Source organism: Lagenorhynchus albirostris, chromosome 17 (assembly GCF_949774975.1).
Source record: "Lagenorhynchus albirostris chromosome 17, mLagAlb1.1, whole genome shotgun sequence".
NCBI classification, from domain to species: Eukaryota; Metazoa; Chordata; class Mammalia; order Artiodactyla; family Delphinidae; genus Lagenorhynchus; species Lagenorhynchus albirostris.
Genome location: NC_083111.1, coordinates 5,876,584 through 5,901,705, shown reverse-complemented (window position 1 = coordinate 5,901,705; position 25,122 = coordinate 5,876,584). Strand labels below are relative to the sequence as shown.

The 25,122-nt window shown below is 40.0% G+C and overlaps 1 protein-coding gene across 1 annotated transcript in view; it reads right to left on the bottom strand.

The window, feature by feature from the left end:
* Positions 1-23,462, bottom strand: part of UBXN2B (UBX domain protein 2B) — a 29,823-nt gene extending 6,361 nt beyond the window's left edge. Inside the window, exons 1-6 of the mRNA XM_060128014.1 lie at positions 23,336-23,462; positions 17,780-17,883; positions 12,442-12,592; positions 9,319-9,402; positions 7,606-7,715; positions 4,278-4,415 (exon numbers count right to left, since the gene is read on the bottom strand). Of these exons, the coding sequence (XP_059983997.1) occupies positions 4,278-4,415; positions 7,606-7,715; positions 9,319-9,402; positions 12,442-12,592; positions 17,780-17,883; positions 23,336-23,422 (674 nt within the window). The 5' untranslated portion in view covers positions 23,423-23,462. The remainder of the gene's footprint in view (positions 1-4,277; positions 4,416-7,605; positions 7,716-9,318; positions 9,403-12,441; positions 12,593-17,779; positions 17,884-23,335) is intronic.
* Positions 23,463-25,122: the final 1,660 nt, after the last annotated feature.

Here is a 25,122-nt window from a genome sequence, read left to right as displayed (position 1 = left end):
CAACAGCACGGATGCAGGGGCCCGACTCTGGGATTGACTCTGCCACTTATTAGACGTGTGACTCTGGGCAAGTCACTTAACCTCTTTGTGCTCAAGGGCTGGAATGGCCTTTCGAGATAATTAAGGCCAACCACATCATTTTATAGGAAAGGAAAACTGAGTCACAGAGATTGAAAGATACCCTCAGAGTCAGAGAGACAGGCAGTGAACAAGCTGGTTAGTGTGTTGACAAAAGCTAGGAAGGAAGAAAGACCATTCTATAGCTGTTAGATCTGCCTCTCAGGAAAAAGTACTCAACCTGTTCTTTTTGTCCCTGGCTCTCCTCAGTTTGTGAGATCACTCCATTTTTTAAAATATAATTTTATTTCTTTCAATGAATTTGAAATAAAAAAAATTTGGAATAATGAAAACAAGAAGTCATATTAACTTTAACATTTAGCTCTCAAAGTCATGGCTGTGTGTTATTTCAAACTTTCTCCTCATCATTCAAGCCATAGTGACATTTTTAATATACTGTATGTATGTTTCAAGAATTAATATTAAAAAGAAAAATTTTTTAAAAAGGAAAAGAAGAAAGTTAATTGATAAAACAAGCTTTCTAGGCAAACTGGAGGAAAGGATGTAGCTTGTAAGGGGAGTGATTCCCTCAGACCCATCTTCTTCAGACTTAAAAGAGGGTGGTGGGGATGGCTGTAATAAACTCAGAGGCTAAGAGGAATGTATTAAGAAAGCTAATTCTTGTCAGGCTCTGTTTTGCCAGCAGAGCTGCTGCGAGTGAGGGGCAGGGGTAGAACGGGCACTGTGGGAAAGCCGGGCACGTCCGGGCTCAGCCGTCCGGGGGCAGGAGAGGGGCAGCCCGCCTGCCCAGCACGGGTGCGCGGGCGTCCCCAGAAGCACCGACTGCACAGGACAGACAGATCCAGTGGCTGTGCAGTCAGGCAAGGGGCTGCAGAACTGCTGGTCAGAGAATGAAGCAGAGGCAGGAAGGAAGGGGCTGTGAGACGTTAGAGAAGAGGGCCCTCCAGGGCCCAGGGACCAAGGCACAGGCACACCTCAGGCGTAGTGGCCGGACTCGGGGCAAATGGCAGCTCGTGGGTGCACAGCGTGCCAGACAGGCAGTGACTGTGCCGAAGCAGAGACGGATTTACTTCATTTCACGATCCGTATCATCACACACGCCAGCGCAGAAGCCTACCGTGAGCGTGTGGCAGCAGTGCCGGCCCTGCCGTCAGAAACGCTGCTGAGGTTTTCTAGCTCTACCTGGCTCACAAGCTCACTTTCAGTAAATAACTGTACTGCTCTACTATCAAAAATTTGTAGTTTTACACCTACGGTTTGCTTGCTCCTATAATATTACGTGAAGGTACTGGGTAATATTTCTATCGCATTTAGGTTTACCCCGTTTTATTGTGGTCTACAAATAAGTCAATTTCCACCTATGTAAAGTTTTGTTTGCAATTAGACTGCCAACTATGGAAGACAATGGAATCATTTCTCATTCTGTTTTGTTTGCTTCTTTTTAATTACTTCTCTGTTCAGTAAATAGTTGTCTGGAGCTCTTGGGAAACAAGCCATTTTAGAAAGTTACTTTCTGAATAGAAGAAGGCTGACTGTTAGAACTTTTATGTTTTAATATGTTTCTTAATGTGAAGCCCTCTAAAATGCTCTGTGCAATCCTTCACCTTCTTAGAATATAAACAGCCAACTATTCCGCATCTGGACCCATGTACATCACACAGGCTCACACCACCACGCTCATCTCCTGTGTAAATTTTCTGTGCGTCAGAAGCTGGAAACTCTAAAGACTACATTTCTCAGACTCCCTTGCAGCTAGGATTTTGTAGGATTCCACCCTTCCATCAAGCAAATAAATACATACTTGTACGGTGAAAGTTAAGATCATGGCGTGGAGATGATGCAGCTCTTCTGGTCCCCAAGGTCCTGGAGGCATCTGACTCTCCCAGTGCAGTCATGATGGGGTGTTCTAGCTCTGGGCCCCAGCTCCACAGGCTCTGAGCAACTGATGGGGCACAGGAGGTGTTTTCTCTAGAAAGTTCTGTTTGCTTCTCCTGTCTAAGGAAAGCTTGGTTTGCTATCTCTTCCAGAAATTCTATAAATTATTCAAGGCTCTGTAAGAAAACCCTTACTATTCAATCTAGCAAATGGATTCTGTTTTCCATAATCAAAAACCCTGACCAATATGGCTAATGATTAACACAGCATTATCACCACTTATCTTTGCCATTCTTCCTTCATCATTTTCTCCTTTTTTTATTGTCATTTCCTCTAGTTATTTCCCTTATAAGTAAAAAGGCTGGCCTTTGTAAGATACTATGATCACTCAGATAATAAATCATTATTTTCATGAGTTCAAACTGCCAATTATAATCACTGGGTCTTCTTAGCTATCTTCCCTTTAGGGAACCTTCTTCAATTTCAGTTCTAGGTTTACTATACAACTGACCCTTGAAAAACACGGGTTTGAACTGGGCAGGTCCACTTACGCATGGATTTTCAACAGCAAACACTATTACAGGATCTATAATATAGAGTACTACACGATCCGAGGATGGGGAGTCGTGGATACAGAGAGCCAATTATAAGAGGAGTTTCGACTGCTTGGAGGGTCGGCACCTCAAACCCCCATGTTGTTCAAGGGTCAACTGTACTTCTACTAACAAAGATATGCATTCTAACTTTAATTCTTGGTCATACACTTAAATAATAAAAAAAGAAAGCATATGAAACAAAGAGATGACTGGGCATTTAACCTGTGTTTTAATTAAAAATCATAATCTCAATAAATATTAAGTAAAAAATGAGAAGTGCTAGAAAATATTAAAAAACTATCTGGGGGTTGTAGTTATAAAAAAAAAGGCAGGAAGAAATAGGACAATTCAGGAGAAGCCTGACTGTGTTGAAAGTAAAGAGAGATGAGGGAGAATTTCCAAGTAGACCTGTCCCTAAAAGAGCAAGGTCAACACATGTTCCTGTATTCTCCACATGTCTCAGAAATAAGCCTCTAATGGGAGAAAAGGATGCAGAAAGGGAGACTTGAGAAATGAAAGACAGGTGCAGAGAGCTGATACTGAATTCCTTCCTATGTTGAGAAATGAGAGGGGAAGAGAGAACCGGTGTGCACAAGGCAACAGAAAAGAACTCGGAAGGGAAGGAATCACATGAAAAGGAACAAAGGGTGCACAAAAGGGTATGTTGGAAACATGGCCCAGGCCGCAATTCAGCATGCCACCTGCAGTAACCTGTGGACAAATGGAGGGTCATGTTTACCAGCACATGTAACAAGCTTTATGAAGAGGCAAGCTGTGGCTATTATAAAGGTGTCCACTCGTACATTACACCACGCACACTGGTTTCTAAGTTGTGCTCGGCAAAGTCCTAGGGTTCTTTGGAAATGTCTGAGGCAATTCCCTCTTCCTGCAATAAGAGGAGTTCTCTATGTGTTCCCATAACTTGAAGAAAGAGTTTGGCTCCTTAAGATGTATCGAAAATAACCAACGTAAGCCCACTGCTTTGGCTTCAAGAGCTTAACAATTACCTACGGCAGACAGGGATGCTTACAGCTGTGATCTAAGATACCTACTGTTTTATCTAATCAACAATTCCCCCTGTGAACCCACGTAATCGTAATCAGAAAGAGGCAGGATGGCACAGTGGTAAAAAGCACAGACTTGGGGGCCAGAGTGCCCAGTTTGAAGCTCACACACTAACCACTTCCTCACTCAGTCACCCTGGGCAAACTGCTGCATCTGCAAATGGAGTGATAACAGGGTCTATGCCAAGGAGCTGTTGTAAAGATGAAATGAGGTAATGACTGTAAAAGTGCTCTGAGGGGGGCTTTCCTGGTGGCGCAGTGGTTGAGAGTCTGCCTGCTGATGCAGGGGACACGGGGTCCTGCCCCGGTCCGGGAAGATCCCACATGCCGCGGCGTGGCTGGGCCCGTGAGCCATGGCCGCTGAGCCTGCGCGTCCGGAGCCTGTGCTCCGCAACGGGAGAGGCCGCAACGGTGAGAGGCCCGCGTACCGCAAAAAAAAAAAAAAAAAAGGGGGAAAGACGTGCTCTGAGGGCCAGGAATGTGGTAACTGCTATCTAAGTATCACCTATTAATATTATCATCAGATTGGCACATCTAATTCCATCAGCAAGGTCTTCATGGTTTATATTTTAGTTTTTACTTCCCAGGTTACTTTGCTTTTCTTGATCTCAAAGCAAATTCATGTTGAACAAAGACAAGCATTTTCCTCATTTTAGGGCTTTACCTCCCAAGTTTTTGTCCTTCTCCACTGAAAGCCTTGAACCTCAGTCTAGGTTTTATGTATTCTTCATCGTGATGATCCTCCATATCCAGATTCACGTGGCCTCTGTGAACCAGCCGCTGAAGCTCCAGGGGAATCTCTCTTAAAAAAAGAAAAACCACAGTGAGATACCACCTCACACCTGTCAGAATGGCATTAATCAAAAGGAACACAAATTAACCAATGTCGGCGAGGATGTGAAGAAAAGAGAACCCTTGTGCACTGTTGGTGGGAATGTAAATTGGTGCCGCCACTGTGGAAAACAGTATGGAAGTTTCTCAAAAAACTAAAAATAGAACTACCAAATGACCTAGCAATTCCGCTCTTGAGTGTATATCCAAAAAACCACAAAAGCACTAATTCCAAAAGATGCATCCACCCCAAGGTTCATAGCAGCATTATTTACAATTGCCAAGATATGGAAGCAACCTAAGTGTCCATCAGCAGAAGAATGGATAAAGAAGATGTGGTACATATATACAATGGAATACTACTCAGCCACAAAAAAGAATAAAATTTTGCCATTTGCAGCAATATGCACAGACTTAGAGGGCATTGTGCTAAATCAAATAAGTCAGAGAAAGACAAATACCGTATGATGTCACTTACATGTGTAATCTAAAAAAATACAACAATCTAGTGAATATAACAACAAAAAAGAAGCAGACTCACAGATATAGAGAACAAACTAGTAGTTACCAGTGGGGTTGGGGGGAATATTGAGCTAGGGGAGTGGGAGGTACAAACTATTAGATGTAAGACAGGCTACAGGGATGTATTGTACGACCCAGGGAATATAGCCAATATTTTGGAGTAACTGTGAATGGAAGGTAACCTCTAAAAATTATATAAAAATAAAATAAAAATTTAAAAAAAGGTTTCAGTAAACTTTTTGAAAAATGAGTCTACACTGTTGAGATCGTGATAGTTAAGCTGTGAACTTGAAAACAGCAATTTTTGCTTAATTTATAATTTAAAAATTTCCGTGATGATTGACTACTTCTCGTAGATCTTTCTTCCTTAAAGGTGCCTCATATTATTCCTTAGTGATTCTCAACATAGGGATTCTGTCGTCACAGGGAGGCTGGAGTGCTTCTGACAGAAGGCCAAACTGTAGGGAAGCAATTTACACCTAAGTCGGCATTAGAAAATCCTGATGAGGACATAACAGTTAATGTGAATATTTATTTCTAAACACCCTGGAGGAAGTTTGGAAATCTGACAGGGGTGATTTTGATTGCCATGTGATTCATGCATGCTGCCCTCCCTTAGGGTCAGGATCAGGGCAGGAGATGCTCTGTCTCGGGGTCTCAACTTACACAATGAAGACTTGTCGGGGGTTCCACAGAACCACTGAGGGTCCCACCAGGGGGTCACGTGGATGACAAGGCTGTTTATAATGCCTGAGCCTAAAACCTAAGGCTTAGGCTCTATCTTACATATAAGCAAAAAAAAAAAAATTTTTTTTTTTTTGGTATTGTATAAGTATGCTTTGAACTTTTCAGGAACTCATCTGCCATATAAACAGAAGGAACATTGCACTTTGTCTTGTTTGGAACTGTACCAAGTGCCTGACTGCAATGCCACTTATAGTAATTAAGCTGCCAAAGTAACACACCTCATTATTCTGTTTTTTGTGTGTCGCATCTACATGAAAAGTGCTAGACTGCACATAGGTGCAGTCTAGGTCAGTCTATCTGTCTGCTTTGTTATGTCTTCTGGTGTAATCATACCTAGGCATTAGACGTTGAAATATGTTTAGTTTTATGATAAATTACCTTCCTTTACTTCTTCACCATATTTAAGATAAATTATATGAATGTTTTTAGAAATAATATGCACAGATTGATTATGTTACCTATAAATTCTTCTTTGAGGATAGTGAAGATAGTGTTACAAAATATTTGTTATAAAAAAGGAACAATGATTATACAGCTGACAACCACTATCTGATGATCATTTTTTTCAAGGAGTCGTTTCTAAAATCGTTCTTGATCATAATTTGTACCTGAGGATATGGTGTAGCTCAAATGAAAAAATTCTCTTAGTATACCATGACTGATCACTAGCCTACAACGTCCGTCGAGTATTTTCATTTAATAATAAATTAGTTTTGATCTATATTATAGCACATTCATCATCATGTTCTTTTCTTCTTCCATCTGGAAGTAAGCGTCATTTCAGCAGTCATGTTGACCTTTACTCAGCAGATGAGCACTTCCCCCACCCAGTGGCTCCCAAGCTCTGCCCAGTGACTGTGCAGGTTTCCAAGTCCACAGCACTGACTTCAACTCTTACCCTTCTATTTGCCACCAGCATACACTGCTTCCCGGGTCAGCTTCCCACCTTTCTCAATGACCTCCCTCCCGCTTACAGCATTTCTTGCTTTTCTTTGGTATTCTGACATTACTTTTGTAGAATTCAAATACAAAATCCATGCTACTTAGTTCTAAAATGCCTTTCCTTTCGAGTTCCTTGCCCACCTCAACTCCGATGAGTTCCCATCTCCACTCCACTTCAGCCACTCTCCTTGGACAGATTTCCTCACTTGGAAAAGCCCCACCTTCAATTCCTGGATGGAGTGTAACCTCCTGCTCCAGCCCCTTCACTGCTACTTACATCTCCCAGTTCATGGCCAGCCTGACACCTTTCTTCAGTTGTATTTCTACTTAGGGATGATCACACTGTCAGCTAGTGAAAGCACAATGCAGAAAAGCTTTTATAATCGTAGCAAAATCACTTGATTCCTCGTCCTCTAGCCAGAAGGCCTGGTGAGTTACGATGTTCTTTAGATGGGTCGGAGTCCTGTAAATCTGGTTTACTTTCACAAAGTATAACTTTAAACTAACCTTTTGAAATCTTCTGCCAGCAGTAATGCCACTTTAAAAGCTTTCTAACATAAGTTGCTGAAATTCAGGCATACATGCAATGAATCACCCCTGTCAGTAGTGAGCAGGACAGTGGCTTAGTGGATGAGCAGCTACCTGCTAATCAATTCACTAATTTATTACATTACAATACCTCTGCTCAGAATTGGGACCATAGCTTCACTGGATTTTAAAAGGGACCAATGACCACTGCTCCCCCACAGCAAGTTAAGAACCACTGACATACAGATAGCAACATGTCCTTTATATACTTAAAAATATCCTTCCCCCCAGCAACCACTTACAGAATATATTCCAGTATCTCACTCTTAAAAACCAGTAGAGCACTACTGAACAGCGTTCTGTTTACAAGAAAAAGAAGTTCCACCCTCAGTAACAAATAGAACCCAAGTAACACATCTTACCCTCTCTTAACGGACTCCAGAAACTGAGCATTTGTTGGGTCACTGTAAGGTCTCAATTCTCCATCGTCTAAGCTGAAACCATTGCTCCACAGTTTAAGCAAAATCTGAACCTTTTGAGCGTAGGAAAAAAGAAATACAAGAACGCGTCTGCATTAAACAATTTTAATTTTCAAATGTGATATTTATGATTTATTTTATTTAAAATATAGAGTTATTTGTACTATTTTTTTTTTTTTGCTGTACGTGGGCCTCTCACTGCTGTGGCCTCTCCCGTTGCGGAGCACAGGCTTCGGACACGCAGGCTCAGCGGCCATGGCTCACGGGCCCAGCCGCTCCGCGGCATGTGGGATCTTCCCGGACCGGGGCATGAACCCGTGTCCCCTGCATCGGCAGGTGGACTCTCAACCACTGCGCCACCAGGGAAGCCCTGTACCATTCTTTATTCAGCTGAAATAAAGGTATAAACGAAGCCACGTGTGAGACCTATATTTAGCTTAATGAACTGACAATGGCTGAAATAGCAAAGGTCCCATCGCTGGACCCTGGCCTTGAAGTACAGTTATTTCCGGTTCACTGAGAAGACCAAAGTCCTGAGAGCATCCAGCTGCCACGCCACACCCACCTGTCTCCATCATCTCTGTCTTCTCTCTTTTTTAACATCTTTATTGGAGTATAATTGCTTTACAATGGTGTATTAGTTTCTGCTTTGTAACAAAGTGAATCAGCTATATATATACATATGCGGCTGCTTCCCACTAGCTATCTACCTTACGTTTGGTAGTGTGTATATGTCCATGCCACTCTCTCACTTCGTCCCAGCTTACCCTTTCCCCTCCCCATGTCCTCAAGTCCATTCTCTACATCTGCGTCTTTATTCCTGTCCTGACGACCCTAGGTTCTTCAGAACCTTTTTTTTGGTTTTGTTTTAGATTCCATATATATGTGTTAGCATATGGTATTTGTATTTCTCTTTCTGACTTACTTCACTCTGTATGACAGACTCTAGGTCCATCCACCTCACTACAAATAACTCAATTTCGTTTCTTTTTATGGCTGAGTAATATTCCATTGTATATATGTGCCACACCTTCTTTATCCATTCATCTGTCGATGGACACTTAGGTTGCTTCCATGTCCTGGCTATTGTTAATAGAGCTGCAATGAACATCGTGGTACACGACTCTTTTTGAATTATGGTTTTCTCAGGGTATATGCCCAGTAGTGGGATTGCTGGTCTACCCGTCTTCTTTCCTGCTGCAGAGCTTAACTATTTATGCCAGGGGGCCAGACAGAACCTCCAGAGACCCTCCAAGGCTAAACTATACATGTTTAAAATGAAACACAACTCCGAAATTTCAAAAGGCAAAAACAAAGAATGACTTTAGGCATTTCTATGTTTATAACTCAGCTAATTCTACATCATGATGGTACGTCATTTATAATAATTATTATAACATATATGTAAGCTCATTTTGACAGTGAGTCATACATTCTCTCAACAAATAGTTACGTATCTCTAAGTGCAAGGCACAACTGAGATATAAAATACAAAATTTAAGTATGAAAACTTACACATAATTTTAAGTTCTTTTAATCCATGCTTCAAAAAATAACAGAACAAAAAGAGATTATATTAGTAATTTTTAATTTTATAACAAACAGTAGTAACTAGAGGCAAAAATCTACAATTTTTCATTTTCTTTCTGTACGTACATCTTGCAACTGATTTTCTCCATAGATGTATTCAGACCGCTTACAAAAGGAATTACCCAATCTGTATCCTCCACCTGTAAAAGACTAAAACACACACATAGCAAATGAGCTAAAAATCCACTGAGGCTTATCAAGCAAAGTGGTAAGATAATGTGTGATAATATATTTTAAAACTGTATCAATTATAATAGCCAAACTGGTTTATACTTTGCAGGAAATTTTTATATTAAAATAAAGGTCTTATATTACAGAGAGGTATACTCTAGTAAGAAACTATGTTTCTTCCCACAAAAACATTAGTGACTCAGAAGCTGAAATAACTTAGGCCAATCTTAAACTAAGAAATGCATTTATACTCTGAAATAATATTTTCAAGTAGAAACAGACTTTAAAAACCCACCTTTAATATTTTATGACAAGTCTTATAATTCTTGAATCATATTTCACAAAGTAAATAAGAGTTTCATAGAGAAAGGAAGAATTTTATAAATGAGTATAAATTACCCTGAAGAAAAGCTCCATACTTCTAAGCTGCTTTGATTCAACTGTAACAAATCAACTAGACTGTACTTTTTGTTTTGTTATACTAATTACAACGTCTTCTATTTTTCAGGTAATATAGCTTATGAGGTAAAACTGCTGTTTCTTTTAATCACCATTCATATGATAAATGAGCTATTAATCATCACATTGCTTTCCTTTCTATAGACTAAATTATATCAATCCTATATTTTTCTTACAGCACTGGAGAACTTGCAAGAACCAAAATTACCTGAGACTTAACTGAAAGAGAATTTCAAACTGTGGGTAAAGAACGAAATGAAAACTAAAATTTAAGTTTCATTTAACAAAAGTGGTTCTGAGCAGTGGATGACCCTCACAATTACCAGACAGGCCCCCTAGGCACACTGGACACCTACTGAGCCATGATCCCTGGGGCCACATGGTGGTTTAGAAAACCTCCCAAATGATTTTGATGAGGGAACTCAGGTTGGGAAACGATGATTATAAGAATATATGACAATTATACACAAAAATATACTTGAAGTCTTCTTTGATATACCAGTACTCTGCCAGCTGACATAGTTATAAAAGCTGTATAAAAGTTTTATAGGAATTCAAGGCACAAGAACAACTCAATCGAGAAAGGAGAGCCTTTCAACACACAATGGTGAAGCAACTGGACCTCCATAAGGAGAATAATGAACCTCGATGTAAACCTTATAGAAAGTTAACTCAAAATGAATCGTAAGTTTAAATGTAAAAAGAAAAACGATAAAAAATGTTCTAGATAACATGAAAGAAAATCTTCCGGACCTATAGTTAGATGAAGAGTTCTTGGACAAGATACCAAATACATAAAAGAAAAAAAAAAGGATAAACTGGACTTTATCAAATTGAAAACTTTTGCTCCGTAACAAATCCTGGTAAGAGGATGAAAAGACAAGCTACAGTCCAGGAGAAACTATCTGCAGACCATATATCTGACCAAGGACTCATACCTATTAAAATATATACAGAACTCTCAAAAGTCAACAGTAACAAAACAAACAATCCAACTAGAAAATGGGCAAAAGTCCATTTACTGAAGAGGATAATAAAGATAATGGCAAATAAACACATGAAAAGATGTTCAATATCACTAGCCATTAGGAAAATGCAAATGAACATGATTAGCCATTAAGAAAATGCAAATCAAACCCACAGTGAGTTATCACTACACACCTATCAAAATGGCTAAAATTATAAACAGTGACATTACCAAATGCTGGCAAGGATGTGGAGAAACCAGATCCCTCCCACACGGTGGAAAACGGTTTGGCAGTATGTATATGTATAAACATATACAGGCAGCTGCACTTCTAGGCATTTATCCCAAAGAAATAAAAACTAATTTACTAAATACAAAACACGAGTGCTCACAGCAGCTATATGTCTGCCTTCCTTCCTTCCTTCCTTCCTTCCTTTTCTCTCTCTCTTTCTATCCATTTCGTTAGTTAGTTGTGCCGGGTCTTAGTTATGGCAGGTGGGCTCCTTAGTTGCGGCGTGCCAGCTCCTTAGTTGAGGCATGCGATCTCTTAGTTGTGGCATGCATGTGGGATCTAGTTCCTAGCCAGGGATTGAACCCGGGCCCCCTGCATTGGGAGCACGGAGTCCTAACCAATGCGCCACCAGGGAAGTCCCAGTAGCTATATTTCTAATGGCCAAAAACTAGAAACACCTAAAATTTCCCTCAATAAGTGAAGAGTTAACAAACGGTGGTACATCCACGCCATGAGCGCTACTCAGGAATAAGAAAGAGGGATCTACTGATACACTCAATAACTGATGGATCTCAAGGGCTTAAGCAGAGTGGAAAAAAAGCTACTCCTAAAGGGTCACATACTGTACGAATCTATTTGTATAACATTCTCGATATTACAAAATTACAGAGATGGAGAACAGATTAGTGGTGGCCGGAGGTCTATTGAGGGCGGGGTCGGTGGCAGTGACTCTAAAGGGGGCCACCAAGAGGAGACTGTCGTGATGATGGAGAGCATCCAGATCGAGGAGGTCACTACACAAACCTACACCTGTGATAAAATGACACAGACCTACACACAAACCCTGCACTGAGGTTAAATTCCTACCTTTGGGACTGAACTATAATTATGTAACAACCACTGGGGGAAACTGGGTGAAAGGTGCATAAGACCTCTCTTCATTCTTTGGCAAATTACTGTGACTCTATAATTATTTCAAGATAAAAAGGTAAACAGAGAAGTTTTATAGAAATGTTGAGAAACTGCCTCAACTTTCAACCATTAGTAGAAAGATTATATAGACTTAGAAAAATAAAACAAATATTTGAAACAAATATACAGTTAGAAAAACAATGTTTGCAACTAATATAAAAATCTTTAGGAGATCAAATATATAAACAGCAAATTTAGTTTTTTTTTTAAACGTTAATGTTATATTGCTTTTATATTTTATTTATTTATTTTATTCCTTGGCCACGCTGGGCGGCATGTGGGAACTTAGTTCCCTGACCATGCCCCCTGCAGTGGAAGCTTGGAGTCAACCACTGGACCACCAGGGAAGTCCCAATAGCATATTTAGTTTAAAAAATTCAGCCCTTACCTTAGATTTGTCATCACTCGAAGCTCTTGTGGCTTCATTCAGAGGGACAGCCCCATGTTCCCTTGCCTCTTTGAAAAGTTCATTCACAATTTTCCCAGTTGAAGGTCGAACTATATGTAATCCACTGCATTCATGTTCACTTGGATAGAACCTTTAAACATTACAGTTCATGAATAAAGACAGAATACAAACATAAACTACTTTAAGGCAAAAAGCTATACAGTCTTAGGAAATGACTTTTATTTAAAGAGAGCCATTTCTAAGGCCTTTGTGGAAATATTTAATTTTAAAAACGGGATTAAGGAATTAAGTAGTATCAACAGTTTGCAGAGATTTGGTAGCAAATTCAGCATCCCACCTGAGAACTAACTAGTTTGTTTCTTCCTCACTTACCCTCTGTAACTGCTCATCTATCACATGGATCTCTTTGACAGCTGACAACCAGAAGCTAAGCCTCTCCCCCCAAGGAATCCACATTCAGTAGGACCTGGTCAGTGAAGAGACTTCTATATTTAGATGCTGTAAATATCTAAATCTAGACCATAGGGCTACACATAGAGTTTACTCCTCAGAGAGTTCTGATTGAAAAATTATAACCTCCCTGTGTTAAAGGTAAATAACTTAGACCACAAACAATTTTCTCAGTGTTAACTATGTAGTGAATCATTTCTCTATTCTTTTCTATTTCATAATGGTCCTAGGAAATATAAACATTTCCTTCACATAAACTAGTAACCTATTTTATCTTTCAAGATTTTTTACAATCAAGAATATCAGAAAATATAACCAATGAAATATCAACATGGAGACTTCCAGAATAAGGTGACAATCAAAGCTCATATCCTTGACTACCGATACCCTCCAATTCAGTTCCTAATTTGCACTGAACTGACTCACAAAACAAAGGGGGAAAATTATATCAGCACTGGAGACTAGGAACAGAAGTCACCTTCAAGACTTTCCCAAAATTAGTATATGCAAAACTAAACAGGAAAGGGAAGGGCAGCTCAGCTCTCAATTCACTGTAAGTGGAAGAAAGATCTACACGGAGAACAATGGACACCAGCAGAACCCCACTAACAGGCCAGCTCACAACTACTGAGGGTGGGGTGGGATGGATCCAGCTGCTAGCGCTCTGGTCAAGCACACTGAGGACTAAGTTCACCCAGAGCAGGAGCGTCTGGAAGCCTTCCTGCCCAGCGGATACTCAGAGGGCCCAGTACGGACAAGCAAGGCCGAACACTGCCATGGCTGGCTCTTACGACAGGGGTCAGCGTTAGAAGGCGCTTGATAGCAGATGCCTTAAATGGCAGCACTGAGAAAGGAAGGGGAGGGGAGGGGAGGGGAAGCAAAGCTTCCTGCTGCAGCTCCTCCTGTTGGAGCCCCTTCCCTCCTGTCTCCTGTCCCTGATCTGGCAAAGTACAACGATAGAGTTCCTTTTTCTCAGCCTTGGTGAGAAAGACCTTACAGGCAAAACCTGACGTAGGAAAAGATTTACTAACTTCTTTATGGTCACTGATTTTTTATTACCGGTATAAGAAATCTTTGCCTACCTCAGGGTCTATTTTCTTCTAGAAGTTTTATTGTTTTCCACAATCCATCCTTCTCCTCTTTCATAAGTATGCCTATATACTTGACTCTCCTTCTCTATTTAAATTCATCTGATCATCAACGTTTGTCCACTCCCATAGATAGCAACCTTCTCTATACAGAGGACTCTCAAATGTATGTCTTTAGACCTTCTTACTTACGGCCTGGTGCTGAACTGAAAAGCACCTACTTGAATCCAGTTCATCTCTTCCCATTAATGATCACATTTTCCCTGGATACCAGATTAAGAAGCTTTCAGTCTTCCCTCTTTCCCGTTCACTTACTCTCTATATTCCACGTCATCACGTTTCTACAATCAATTCCTTGAAAGTATCCCACACCAGTTTCACCCCTTTCTGCTCCATTCCACTGACACCATCCTAACCTCAAATTTCATGCCCACATTCTCTGGATTACTGCAGCTGTCTTCTTCTTGATTTGTCTCCTTAGTTTGTTCTTCCCATTGCTATTTATCTTATACGGTACTGCCAGACCTACTTTACCAGAAGTATAATAATAATAACCAACATTTATCAACTGCTCATTTAATCCTCATAACAATGGCATTATCCCCACTTTCCAAATAAGAAAACTGAAGCTTAGGGAATTAAAAACACTTGTCCACAGGCAAAACCTTATCAGAACAGAGAGAAAAAAAGATAGAAAACTGAGGTGTGTCTATGTCTAGAATCAAAGCTCTACCGCTCTACTATAGTTTTTATGGTAAAAGCTACAGTGAAAAACATACACTGGCTTTCCCCCGCCTTGCGCACAAGAGCAGCTCTCCTTGGCTGTCAAGGCTGGCCGTGATGTGGCTGCATGCAGGACTGGATGCATAATGTGTGGGCCGGCGGCAAAATGAAGGTAGGAGTCTCCTTGCTCAAAGTGCATTGAGAATTTCAAGACAGTAATACAAAGCCTTAAACCAAGCTCGCAGCCCTTCCCGGAGAGGGGCTCTGGGCGAAGGCTGGGGCTCCACGTGCACGAAGCACACACGGCGGCACCCCGCCCACCCAGCCTCACCTGCCGCGAGGCTACTCAAGTTCTGCTGCTCCTTTCTGGCTCGCTCTTGGCATTTTTATTATTTTTTCTTCTGGGCCTATTTTGTTCCTTGTCTTCTGTGCCTACCCACATCCTAATAACCTTTTAAGCCCCAGCTAGGTACCGACACTGTGCTAGACATCTGATAGACTTACTGAATTCTCAAAACCATACTAGTGTCTCATGACTTGTAGGGGACATTTTTTTTTAAGTTCTTACATTTTTGGACAAGAAGACTCACATTTTTAAAGTTCTATTTGTGACAGAGAAGCTTCTGTGGATGAATATGTAAAAGCAGCTGTCAGGCTAACTTCTGTGAGTTTTTCTGTAGATCCTGCCCCTCCTCTTGTAAATTAAAAATAGGTCACACTACGTCTAGAGTACTTAAGTTTCACATTATGTACACAGTGACTTAAAATGACAATGAACAGATGAATGTTTTGATATCTAATGTTGTCCAAGAAGGTGGACCATTAATTAAGACTGTTTTCTGTACCAGACAGAGCGGTAGACATGCAATGAAACCCGGCAGATGTCAATGCTGAATGTGAAGTCAAGGGAACTGCATACTTAGCATTCGAAAATATCACGCTTCGCAAGAAGAAAACATTGCCAATAATCTGCTTCACATTGTATTTTAAGCAGATTAAACATAGTATAAGCATCAACCAATATATTTAAGGCAGCGCCTCTTTTTGGATATGTAAATAATTCTAGAAGTCAAATCTGAGGCACAAAGTCCTTAAAAATTGCATTATCAAATTATAACTGTTAATGGCAACACTGTTTCAGATAGCATAAAATAAAAGAGAAAAAACCACTCATTGAAATATCTCAAGGATTATATTCGAAGAGCAAGGAAAATATTAATACACTAATCTTATTTTAAGAAGTCAAATATTTTGATTTGTTATACCAACAAATTAAGTCATTCAAAATCTGTTCAAACTGGGGAACAGTGGCCAAATAGTTAATGAGTAAAACTTTGGTACATTAATATTTTGAGCTCTTTCAAAATTTCAGAGAGTGTATAGATTAAGGAAGCAGTTAAAATACAAAATATTATATACATATATGTCTATGTATGTGTGTATAGGCATACACACATACACAAACATACATATTAAATAAGAATTAAATGAAAGGGAAGGATATTCAAACAGTGCCAAGATACCAACCTGCAGATTATAAAGGAAAAACTGTATCTTCCGATGGAGTGGGGTGGTGGTCAGCACCTTAACCAAGTGAACATAGCACCAATAGTGGGAAAACCTGAAACCATATGGCTCCTGATGTGATATAATACATAGCAGAAAACATCACTAACTAGTGTTCTTAACAAATACGTTTAACAAGAATCTAATCGTGAGGAAACAATGACCCTGAATGTGGCACATTTTAAAAGACATCTGGCCCCGGCTCTTCAAAGTCCACGTAATAAGCTTTAGATTATATAGATGAGCTAAATGCAGACAACAGAAAGGTTGGGAAAAGTGCTCTGGATTCAGATACCAAACAGGCATCATGAGGGGAATGCATGGCCCTTGGCTGGATCCTAAACCCAAAAGGCTCTAAGAGTACCTGACTATAGACTACGGATTAAATGACTTACGCAACTAGTGCTCATTTTCTAAGGTGTGATATGTTATCAAGGTTATAAAGGAGTGTGGGCTTCTTCTTAGGGGGTGCAGGCTGAAGCCTCTCGGGATGAAATGCTATGATGGCTGTAATTTACTTCCAGATGGTTGAGCAAAAGACAGCGTGTGCACCAATGTACTGCTGTATACAACATGTTAACAACTGGTGAATATCGGAGCAGACACGGCATATATTCATTGTCTTTATCTTTGATTATCTATGGATTTTAAAATTTGTAAAATAAAAAGGTGGGGTGAAAATTATAAATATTATTCTTTCTTTCCATCCAGGTCCAGAAAGGGATGTCATTTTACCTCCCCTACAGAAAGAAAGAAGGTAGACTAGTGACAAACAAAAAAGAAAGAATAACTTCCAGTGAATTTTTCAACTTTTGATAAAAGAACAGACTTTCTGAAAATGAGATATAATGGGAAAATTCAAGTTTCTCCCCAGTAATGAGATTTGCAGTACTAAAGGGACATTGAGGAAAACATTCCTGGAAACAAGAAAACTCATGACAATAAAATATACCTGGTTCTCATCTCTTAAGACTTCACTGTTGGTTGTTTTTATAGTTCAGGGATTTTAACAATAGTAAATACTATCTAGAAGATCACTATTAGATGGGTCATCACCCAACAGAAGGAAAGACAGATTCCTGAAGTTATAGATTCTTAAATGAAGGACTCCATGGATGGGCTTTAAGAAACACACAAACCCTTAAAAACGACTGACAAAATTGTACATAAGTCTTGCTCTGGGGGAGAGGGGGTATGACTTTCATCAGATCCTCAATGAGTCCAATGACTCAAAAAAGAACCACGGTGCCCAAGAAAAATACTATTCAGTATATTATGCTATGTAATGTCTATCAAAATATTAAGTATTTAAGATAATTTTCCCATAAGTTTCTTCTGGCTTTCTGACTATTAAAGTTTCAGAAATAGTATCTAAAAAACATTTATTTTAAGAAGTTATAGTTAAAAATAAATTCCCAGGACCATTTAAAATAATGTGGGATTAGTGAACTAAAAAGGGATACAAGTTTAAAAACCAAAACAAAACTTACCTTTGAGGTGTTGTTCGTGGGCTTTTAAAGGCTGTAGCGTGAGGTCTATCAGATTTGGAAGCTTTGCATTTCACTTCATCTTCATATAATTCTGCCAAGGCCAACTATAGAATAACAGATTTGTCATAAAGTATAAAAACACTAGAAATAAACCCTTCTACACAATGACAAGTTATGAGTAGAAAATTAACTTGTAACTGAGTAGTAAAGATGTCTAATTAAAAATGAAGGCTGCCATTTCAGAAGATGACTCCCTTCCAAAATAAAACTGCTGCATTTCTCATTTATAAAATGAACCAAAAATGCCACATATAGAATAAATTAAAGTTACAATAATTGTTTAATTACTTTCAATGAACTATTCAACAGTTTCAAAAACTATCTGGTAACAGATCATTTTCAAAGTTGGACCTACAATTTTTTTAAAAATACTTGAAGATGTTTCACACTAATGTCAGTTTGCTCTCATCAGATCCCATAAAAATATTTCACTTAGCTGTTCAAGTTTTCAAAATCTGAGTACAGGAAACAATTCCAAAATTATTCTACCTAAAAGTTTACCAGACATATAAATTTCATCAAGTTTAGGAAAATGAGCTTCATTTCAATGAATGATATATACAGTTTATATAACTTTTAGAAAGCAATATTACCAAATTATGCTTTATAGATATATGGCTGGATATCTTCAAAATGAAATAAACAAAGCATGGTTTTTGAAACTGGAATTTTAAGAAATTATCAAAATATTTCATTATCATATAAGTTATTTTGTTCCCACTTCTGACTTTCTTGGACAACTCAAAAACTTTCCTTTATGCCCCTTGTGGCTATTTAATTATAATTGGCATGACCATAATCTTTGGAAAATTAAAAAAAAAAAAAAGACAAAAAAAATCCCCCAATCCCCCCAAAACCCAGATGAAGTGCTCCTTATTGAAACATGAGAAATATAAAAACTATCTCCAGGGATTCTTTCCTCAGTAGGAAAAGAAAAATATGCACACAAGAAAACAAAAATGAGTCTTTATTTTTCCCACCTAATTTTTTACCTCCACCCCATACACATATGTCAACTTTCATATTTCTAACATGGCAATTTTGCAGGAAATCCTAATTATAAAAGTGCTATGTAGCCTAAAAGGACTCATTAAAATCCTAACTTAGGCTCTTACTGTGTGAGCTTGGGCAAATTATTTAACTTCTCTGAGCCTTAGTTCCCTCATCTTTTAATGCCTATTAAAACAATACCTTAGAGGTATTATGTAATGTATGTGAAGCACAAGGCAAGTGCTCCGAGAAGATATTATTAAAAAATGCTCAGCAATGATTGTGTCAGTGTTTCATTTTCCCCAAGGTTTCTTTTCTTCCTGCAGTGTTATCTATATATCTCCTATGGTCTTTTCCTACTTATCCTCTCCAAAAGGAGAAAACAAAACAAAATAAAAAACCCACCACAAAACAAATGAGAAGAGACAGAGGCAGAGACAGACAGACACTCTGACTACCTCGGCCCAAAGTTTTCAGAAATTTTTACCTCCCTGAAATTTCTTCAAAACCGTATTCCTTTATGGATTTCCTCATAAGCTGATAATATTGCTCTATGAATTACTTTTATGCTATTCCTATTCCCATCAATGAAAATGTTATCTGTATGTCAAAGGGCCATTTCAGCCATCCTTCAAGAAGCCTTTTCTAATTTTCTTAACTAAAGTGGTATTTCTTTTCCAAATCCTCATAGCACATTTACATTGAACATTACATTGTCATCACTTGTGTACTTTTCTTACTATTTCATCCCCCCTACTATAATTTAGGTTTCCCAAATTGTTTTTAACATAGCACATGACAGGCACCCAACAAATTCTTGTTGAATTATGTAGACTACAACTCAACATGAATCATAAAGAGACACAGATAATGTTATAGATTTAAAAACTGAGATTATATTTGCTATACTTTTGGACCTTGTTTTTTGCTTTAAGATGATTTGAATAAACCCTGTAAATCAAATAATCTTCTTCTATAAAATAGATGAATAATGCAAACAATGCCTTTTGACTCCATGGAATGCGGAATATATATTAACAAAATAGGAATATGGAGAAAATTACATTACAGCAGGGAGTCCACCTAGCTGAAAGGGCCAAGTTATCACCCGTACATCATTAACTTAGAGGAAAATGAATGATATTTAGAGGGAATTAATGCCAGGATCCATGATGTACCTGAAGCATCATATGGCATAAGTTCATAAGCAAATATTTTAAATAAAGTTAATCTATATTATTTGACATAGCAAATGACACCACATCAGAAGAGGAAATTAACTGATGCACTGGTTAAAACCAGTAGAAAACAACAACAAAATCTCAGTCAAATAAAGAGATAAAAATGTGTGCACTGTGAATTATCAGGACAGACTTCCATGAGCTAAACAACTAGATTATGAAGATATTTCAATTACACAGAGAGAATAAAGTATGTAAGCCCTGATAATCTTTTCTCTAGAATTTGAAATGTGAAGAATGTGAGAAAAGAACCTGAAATTGTGGGTGAGAACATCAAATATATAGCAAAAGATTAAACGTACTGGAATTCCCAGTCTTAGAGGGACAACTGCCAGAAGGTATAACACAGATGTTTCAATCTAGAAAAGCAACATCAGCATCACCTGGGGACCCTTGAAAACTGCAGATGCTCAAACCCCAACCTAGACCAAGTGATTTAGAAAATCAGGGGTGGGGTCTGCTGTCCGTGCTTAAACAAGCCTTCCAGGTGACTCTGATGTATGTTAAAATTGAGAACCAACGATATGGGACGCTGACATCAACAGGACGAGGGTACTTGTGACAAGTGCAACACAGTGCCAGACATCTGTACACTTTTCTTACTGATAGAACTCCCCTCTTTGCCCCATCCAAAGCCCACTCCGAACCCTAGGAAGTACTGAAGTTATTAGCCCCAATTCTCCTCAACTCCAACCTATATGGAAACAAAGAAATGAAAACAGAAATCTTTTTCTTGTGATATCATTCTGGAGGAAACCTGGGGCAGAAGCATACGATCAAATACCTTAACTGTTAACCCCGTTGTGTGGATGGACTGAGGGGCATGAGAAGAGACAAAGGGCTCTGAAAATGTTCACAAACACTAATGGACACTGAGGTTTTGGGGGTGAGTACTGTCACTAACAATCCTATACCAAACTTTCCCACTGAATGTTCCCAATTTTGGAGGAGGAAAGGACCTAAGATCTACTCTCAGTTTGAGATCCATGGGAGATTTCTGAATTTGTGAGTCAGAGGCTCACGGTGCTGGGAGGCTTTCTGGGAGATGACGATCGTCTTTCCTCTTGAGGTGAATGAGGAAATCGCTCCTAATGTAGACGCCGACAAACCCTACGCCGCATGGCAGCTAAGAAACAGGTACTTAGTGGTACTTTTGCTATTTCCAATTATACTGTGAAAGACTCTCAGAGCGAGTTGTCAGGAAAGTTAAGGAGCATCTACTGAAAACTGAACCAAGTGGGTAAGTCTTCAAATAAACATGGCTAGATTAAACAATAAAATAATCCCCAAATAATCAATATCCAAGAAACCAGCTGGGGAGACAACATTATCCAATTCTTTTAAATCTTTGATACTCTATTTCTTCACATGCCATCACCTGGTTGTTTTCAGGTTTCTTTGCAAATTCTTCACATTCTTATTAAATTCTAAGGGAAACACTATGAATACTTAGTGTATTTGATATTCCAAACCACATTCATAAAAAATCAGTTATCTGCTTGAAACTACCTACCGGGAAGTAGACAGGGGATGGAATTAAAAAAACCCCAAAAAATCCTATTTTCTAATTGATGGTGGAAAGGAAGGAATTTTCACAATTGGTGACATCTACCACAATATCTCCAACAATTTATCATATCTTAATCCAGTGGATGAAGTATAAATTTGTCAAGTATCAGGTGATCATTAACCAAGCTGTTCTCATTTTTCACATAAAAAGACAAAATAGATTTAAATTAGAGAAAGGATATTAAGTCACATAGTTTTAAGTTTAATAGCATTAGCATGGACTAACCAGTGAAAGTTATAGTATTTTTCTCCTTTAAGGGAAAAAGAACCAAATATTTACTAAGCAAGTCTGATCCAGGATAACATGGGATTGAACAGACACTTTATAGACATTTATTTCATCCTTGACACCACCATCACCTCTAGTTTACAGATAAAGACACTGAGGATCAGAGAGGTTAAGACATTTTTCCGATATTCACATAACTATTAAGTGTCAGGGTCGAGATGCAAACCGAAGTTGTTCTGACCAGAAACTCCACTTTTTCCCTGACAGTCCGTGCTGCCTCTTAGTGATACCGGTCTTCAGCAGAAAATACGAGGTGATGAGACCTTCCTGCCCCTTGATTCTGTTTACTGCATCTGAACTGACTACGAACACTGGAACTCTACATTGAGTTCATCTCCTAACCTGACACCAATCTCTCCATTCTCCAAATTTGTCATTTTATGCCCTACTTATTTTGGCACTAATTCATACTCCATCTCAAAATGTTCTGTTAAATATATGTGTATCTTATTTCTGCAAAAAATAGGTAGAAATGTCTTTTATACTTCTATGCTCTTCAACAGTGTCCCAGCACCAACTGTGGATTTGAGGTCCTATTTATCTCTGCATTCCCGAGCTTAGCAGTATGTTACATGGCAGGTGGTCATGATATGTTTGTTCAAAGAAATAGAATGAAGGTGTAACAATGAAGTAATAGAACTTTTCTACCAAGGCTTGTGGATTGAATGTTATTTATTTTTAATTATAGCCCCCTACAGATGTTTACTTTTTGAATTTTATCAATGATCTTACAAAGAGACAGTTAAAAAAAAAAACCTCTAAAATGAGTAGTGTGACGCATCTGGTGGAGAAAGATTTGGTGCGCTGGTGTTTAGCTAACTAATGTCAATGTCCTGTAACATTACGCAGTTTTATTTCTCTGTTTCTTATGTGCAATGTTTTCTAGACTGTAATCTGTTACAACTAGGCTGCGCAGCCGTAGGATGAAATACTTTTTAGTTCACCCCTTTAAAAGGGAAAAGCTATCTGATAAAAAGGAACCCTTTTACACGTAAGTAATCGAGCCACAAACAGCATCCAAGACAAACAAGATCAAACCAGCCCACGCTGTGACTCGATTTCCCCACGGCCACAGCAGAGCTTTCTTCTGCAGTGAGTCTGACCGGAGCATCAACCGGTGAAGCACTCAACTGACCCCTAACCCCCCAAACGCCATGAGCAGCTGCTTCTTAAACTGCAAGTGGGGTGGAGGGGAAACGAGGCAGGGGCACCACTGACAGCCGGGCTCGGACACTTGTTTTCACCGACGCCGCTGCCCGGCGCGCCGCCTGGGGCGGACCCGCGGCGCCGGAATCGCAGTTCGGTCCCCGAGCCGGTCTGGGGAAGCTCGGCCGCGGCCAGGGCGGTTCCACACGCCCCGGCCGCGCCGTCCCCGACGCCGCGCCCCCGCCCTGCCGTTCGCCGCACCTGCAAGTCCCGCGCGCTCGGGGGCCGCGGCCCCACCGCCCTCGGCCCCTCCTCGCCCGCCTCGCCGCCGCCGCCGCCCTCCGCCATCTTTCACTCGCTCCCGGCACCGCCGCCGCCGCCGCCGCCGAAGCGTCTCCCGCGACTTCCGGGGCCGGTTGCCTGGCAACCGCGGGGCGGGGCGGTCCTTGCGCGTCCCCGCCTCCCCCGGCCCCCGTGCGCCCTTCTTCCGGCGTCCGCCCACCTGTGCGGTCCCGCTTCTTTCCTTAAAGGAAGTTGGCTCAGAATTTCCCCGCCAAGAAGCCTTTGCGTAAACGCGGAGGCTGCTGGGCGCTGCCCTGGAGGGCAGCACGGACTTTCGTGTTCTTTTAACCCCACAGTGAAAACGTCCCCTGGATGTTTCATCTGATGAAAAGTGCCACCGTCCTTTTCCAGTCTCGGTCACATTCTCTCATTTCCTTGCCAAGGACTGGGTGGTACGTCGCCCCCAAAGCGTGAATTGACGTTGAGGAGGAAGAACCCTGTAAACTTTCTTTGCGATCAGAACTAGAGACTTCTAAACTCATCTGAGATTTATTCAAACTCCTGTCTTATCCCAAGCACTTTTATAACCCCGGATGCAAAGGTAAAAAGAAGTAGTCCTGGTCGTTATAAAACTCACAATCTGTTGGGAGAGGGAGAGGTATAAACAGATAATGAAGTGCCATTTGCAGTAGAGCTTTGCAGGAAACGTTATGAGTGGCATGTGGGGTGTGAAGGGGAGTATTCTGTTGGCACCTGCTATGTGCACCATGCTAGGTGCGTTCGATTGTATGTGTAATCTCGTCTGTTCCTCTGCCAGGTAAGTATTGTTATTACCATGTTATACCTGAGGAAAGCAGATGACAAATAACGACTAAACTCACCCTGTTGTAAATGGTGGTACCAGATCCTAAGCCTCGCATTTGTTGGTTGTCCAGATACTCTTTTGAGTACAACGTTCTGTCCTAGAAATCCCGGGCTTTTCTTTATAACCCATAAAGCCAAAGGCATTTGGTCGAATCTTGAAGGATAAGTACCCCTGGTAAACTTTGGACCAAAAGGGACCACCGGGAGAGGCATGGGTTTGAAATACCATGTTTATCCCGATAAAGTACTGCATGGCACAACCTTAGGAGAAATGACAAAAGATGGTTGGGGGTTGGAGAGTGTGGGTTTGGATCTAGACTGGAGGTGTAGGCTTAGGGCAGATGCTGAACGGTCTTGCCTTAGTGAAGAGATTGAATATTACGCTCCAGGCCAGTGATCCTTAAGGCTGATGCCCATTAGAACTCCCCTGCCATCCTTTCACTGCAGGAACTCAGATTTAATTAGTATGGGGCTGCACTCAAGCATCATGTTTTTATAAGCCGCTCCCCAAGTGGACTTTGCTTCTGGCTATGACAGTGTACCTGGTACTGGATTTGCCCTTCCACTCCCAACAATGAAAAAACTAGACGAAATATATGAAACGATTATTTTCAGACATTGAACTACAGGCAGTACAGATCTGTGCTATGCCAGAGAAGGGAAACAAGCAAAATGAGCTATGTTTGTCCTGGCTTTCTGCCTGGAACTCTCCTACAATGCTGGTGGGAATGGAGAATGGTATAGCTACTTTGGAAAATAGACAGTTTCTTCTAAAGTTAAATATTCAGTTATCATAAGATCCAGCAATAACACTCCTAAACACTGACCCAAGAGGAATGAAAACATATGTTTACAAAAATATTTGTACCCGAATGTTCATAGAAGCTTTATTCATGATAGCC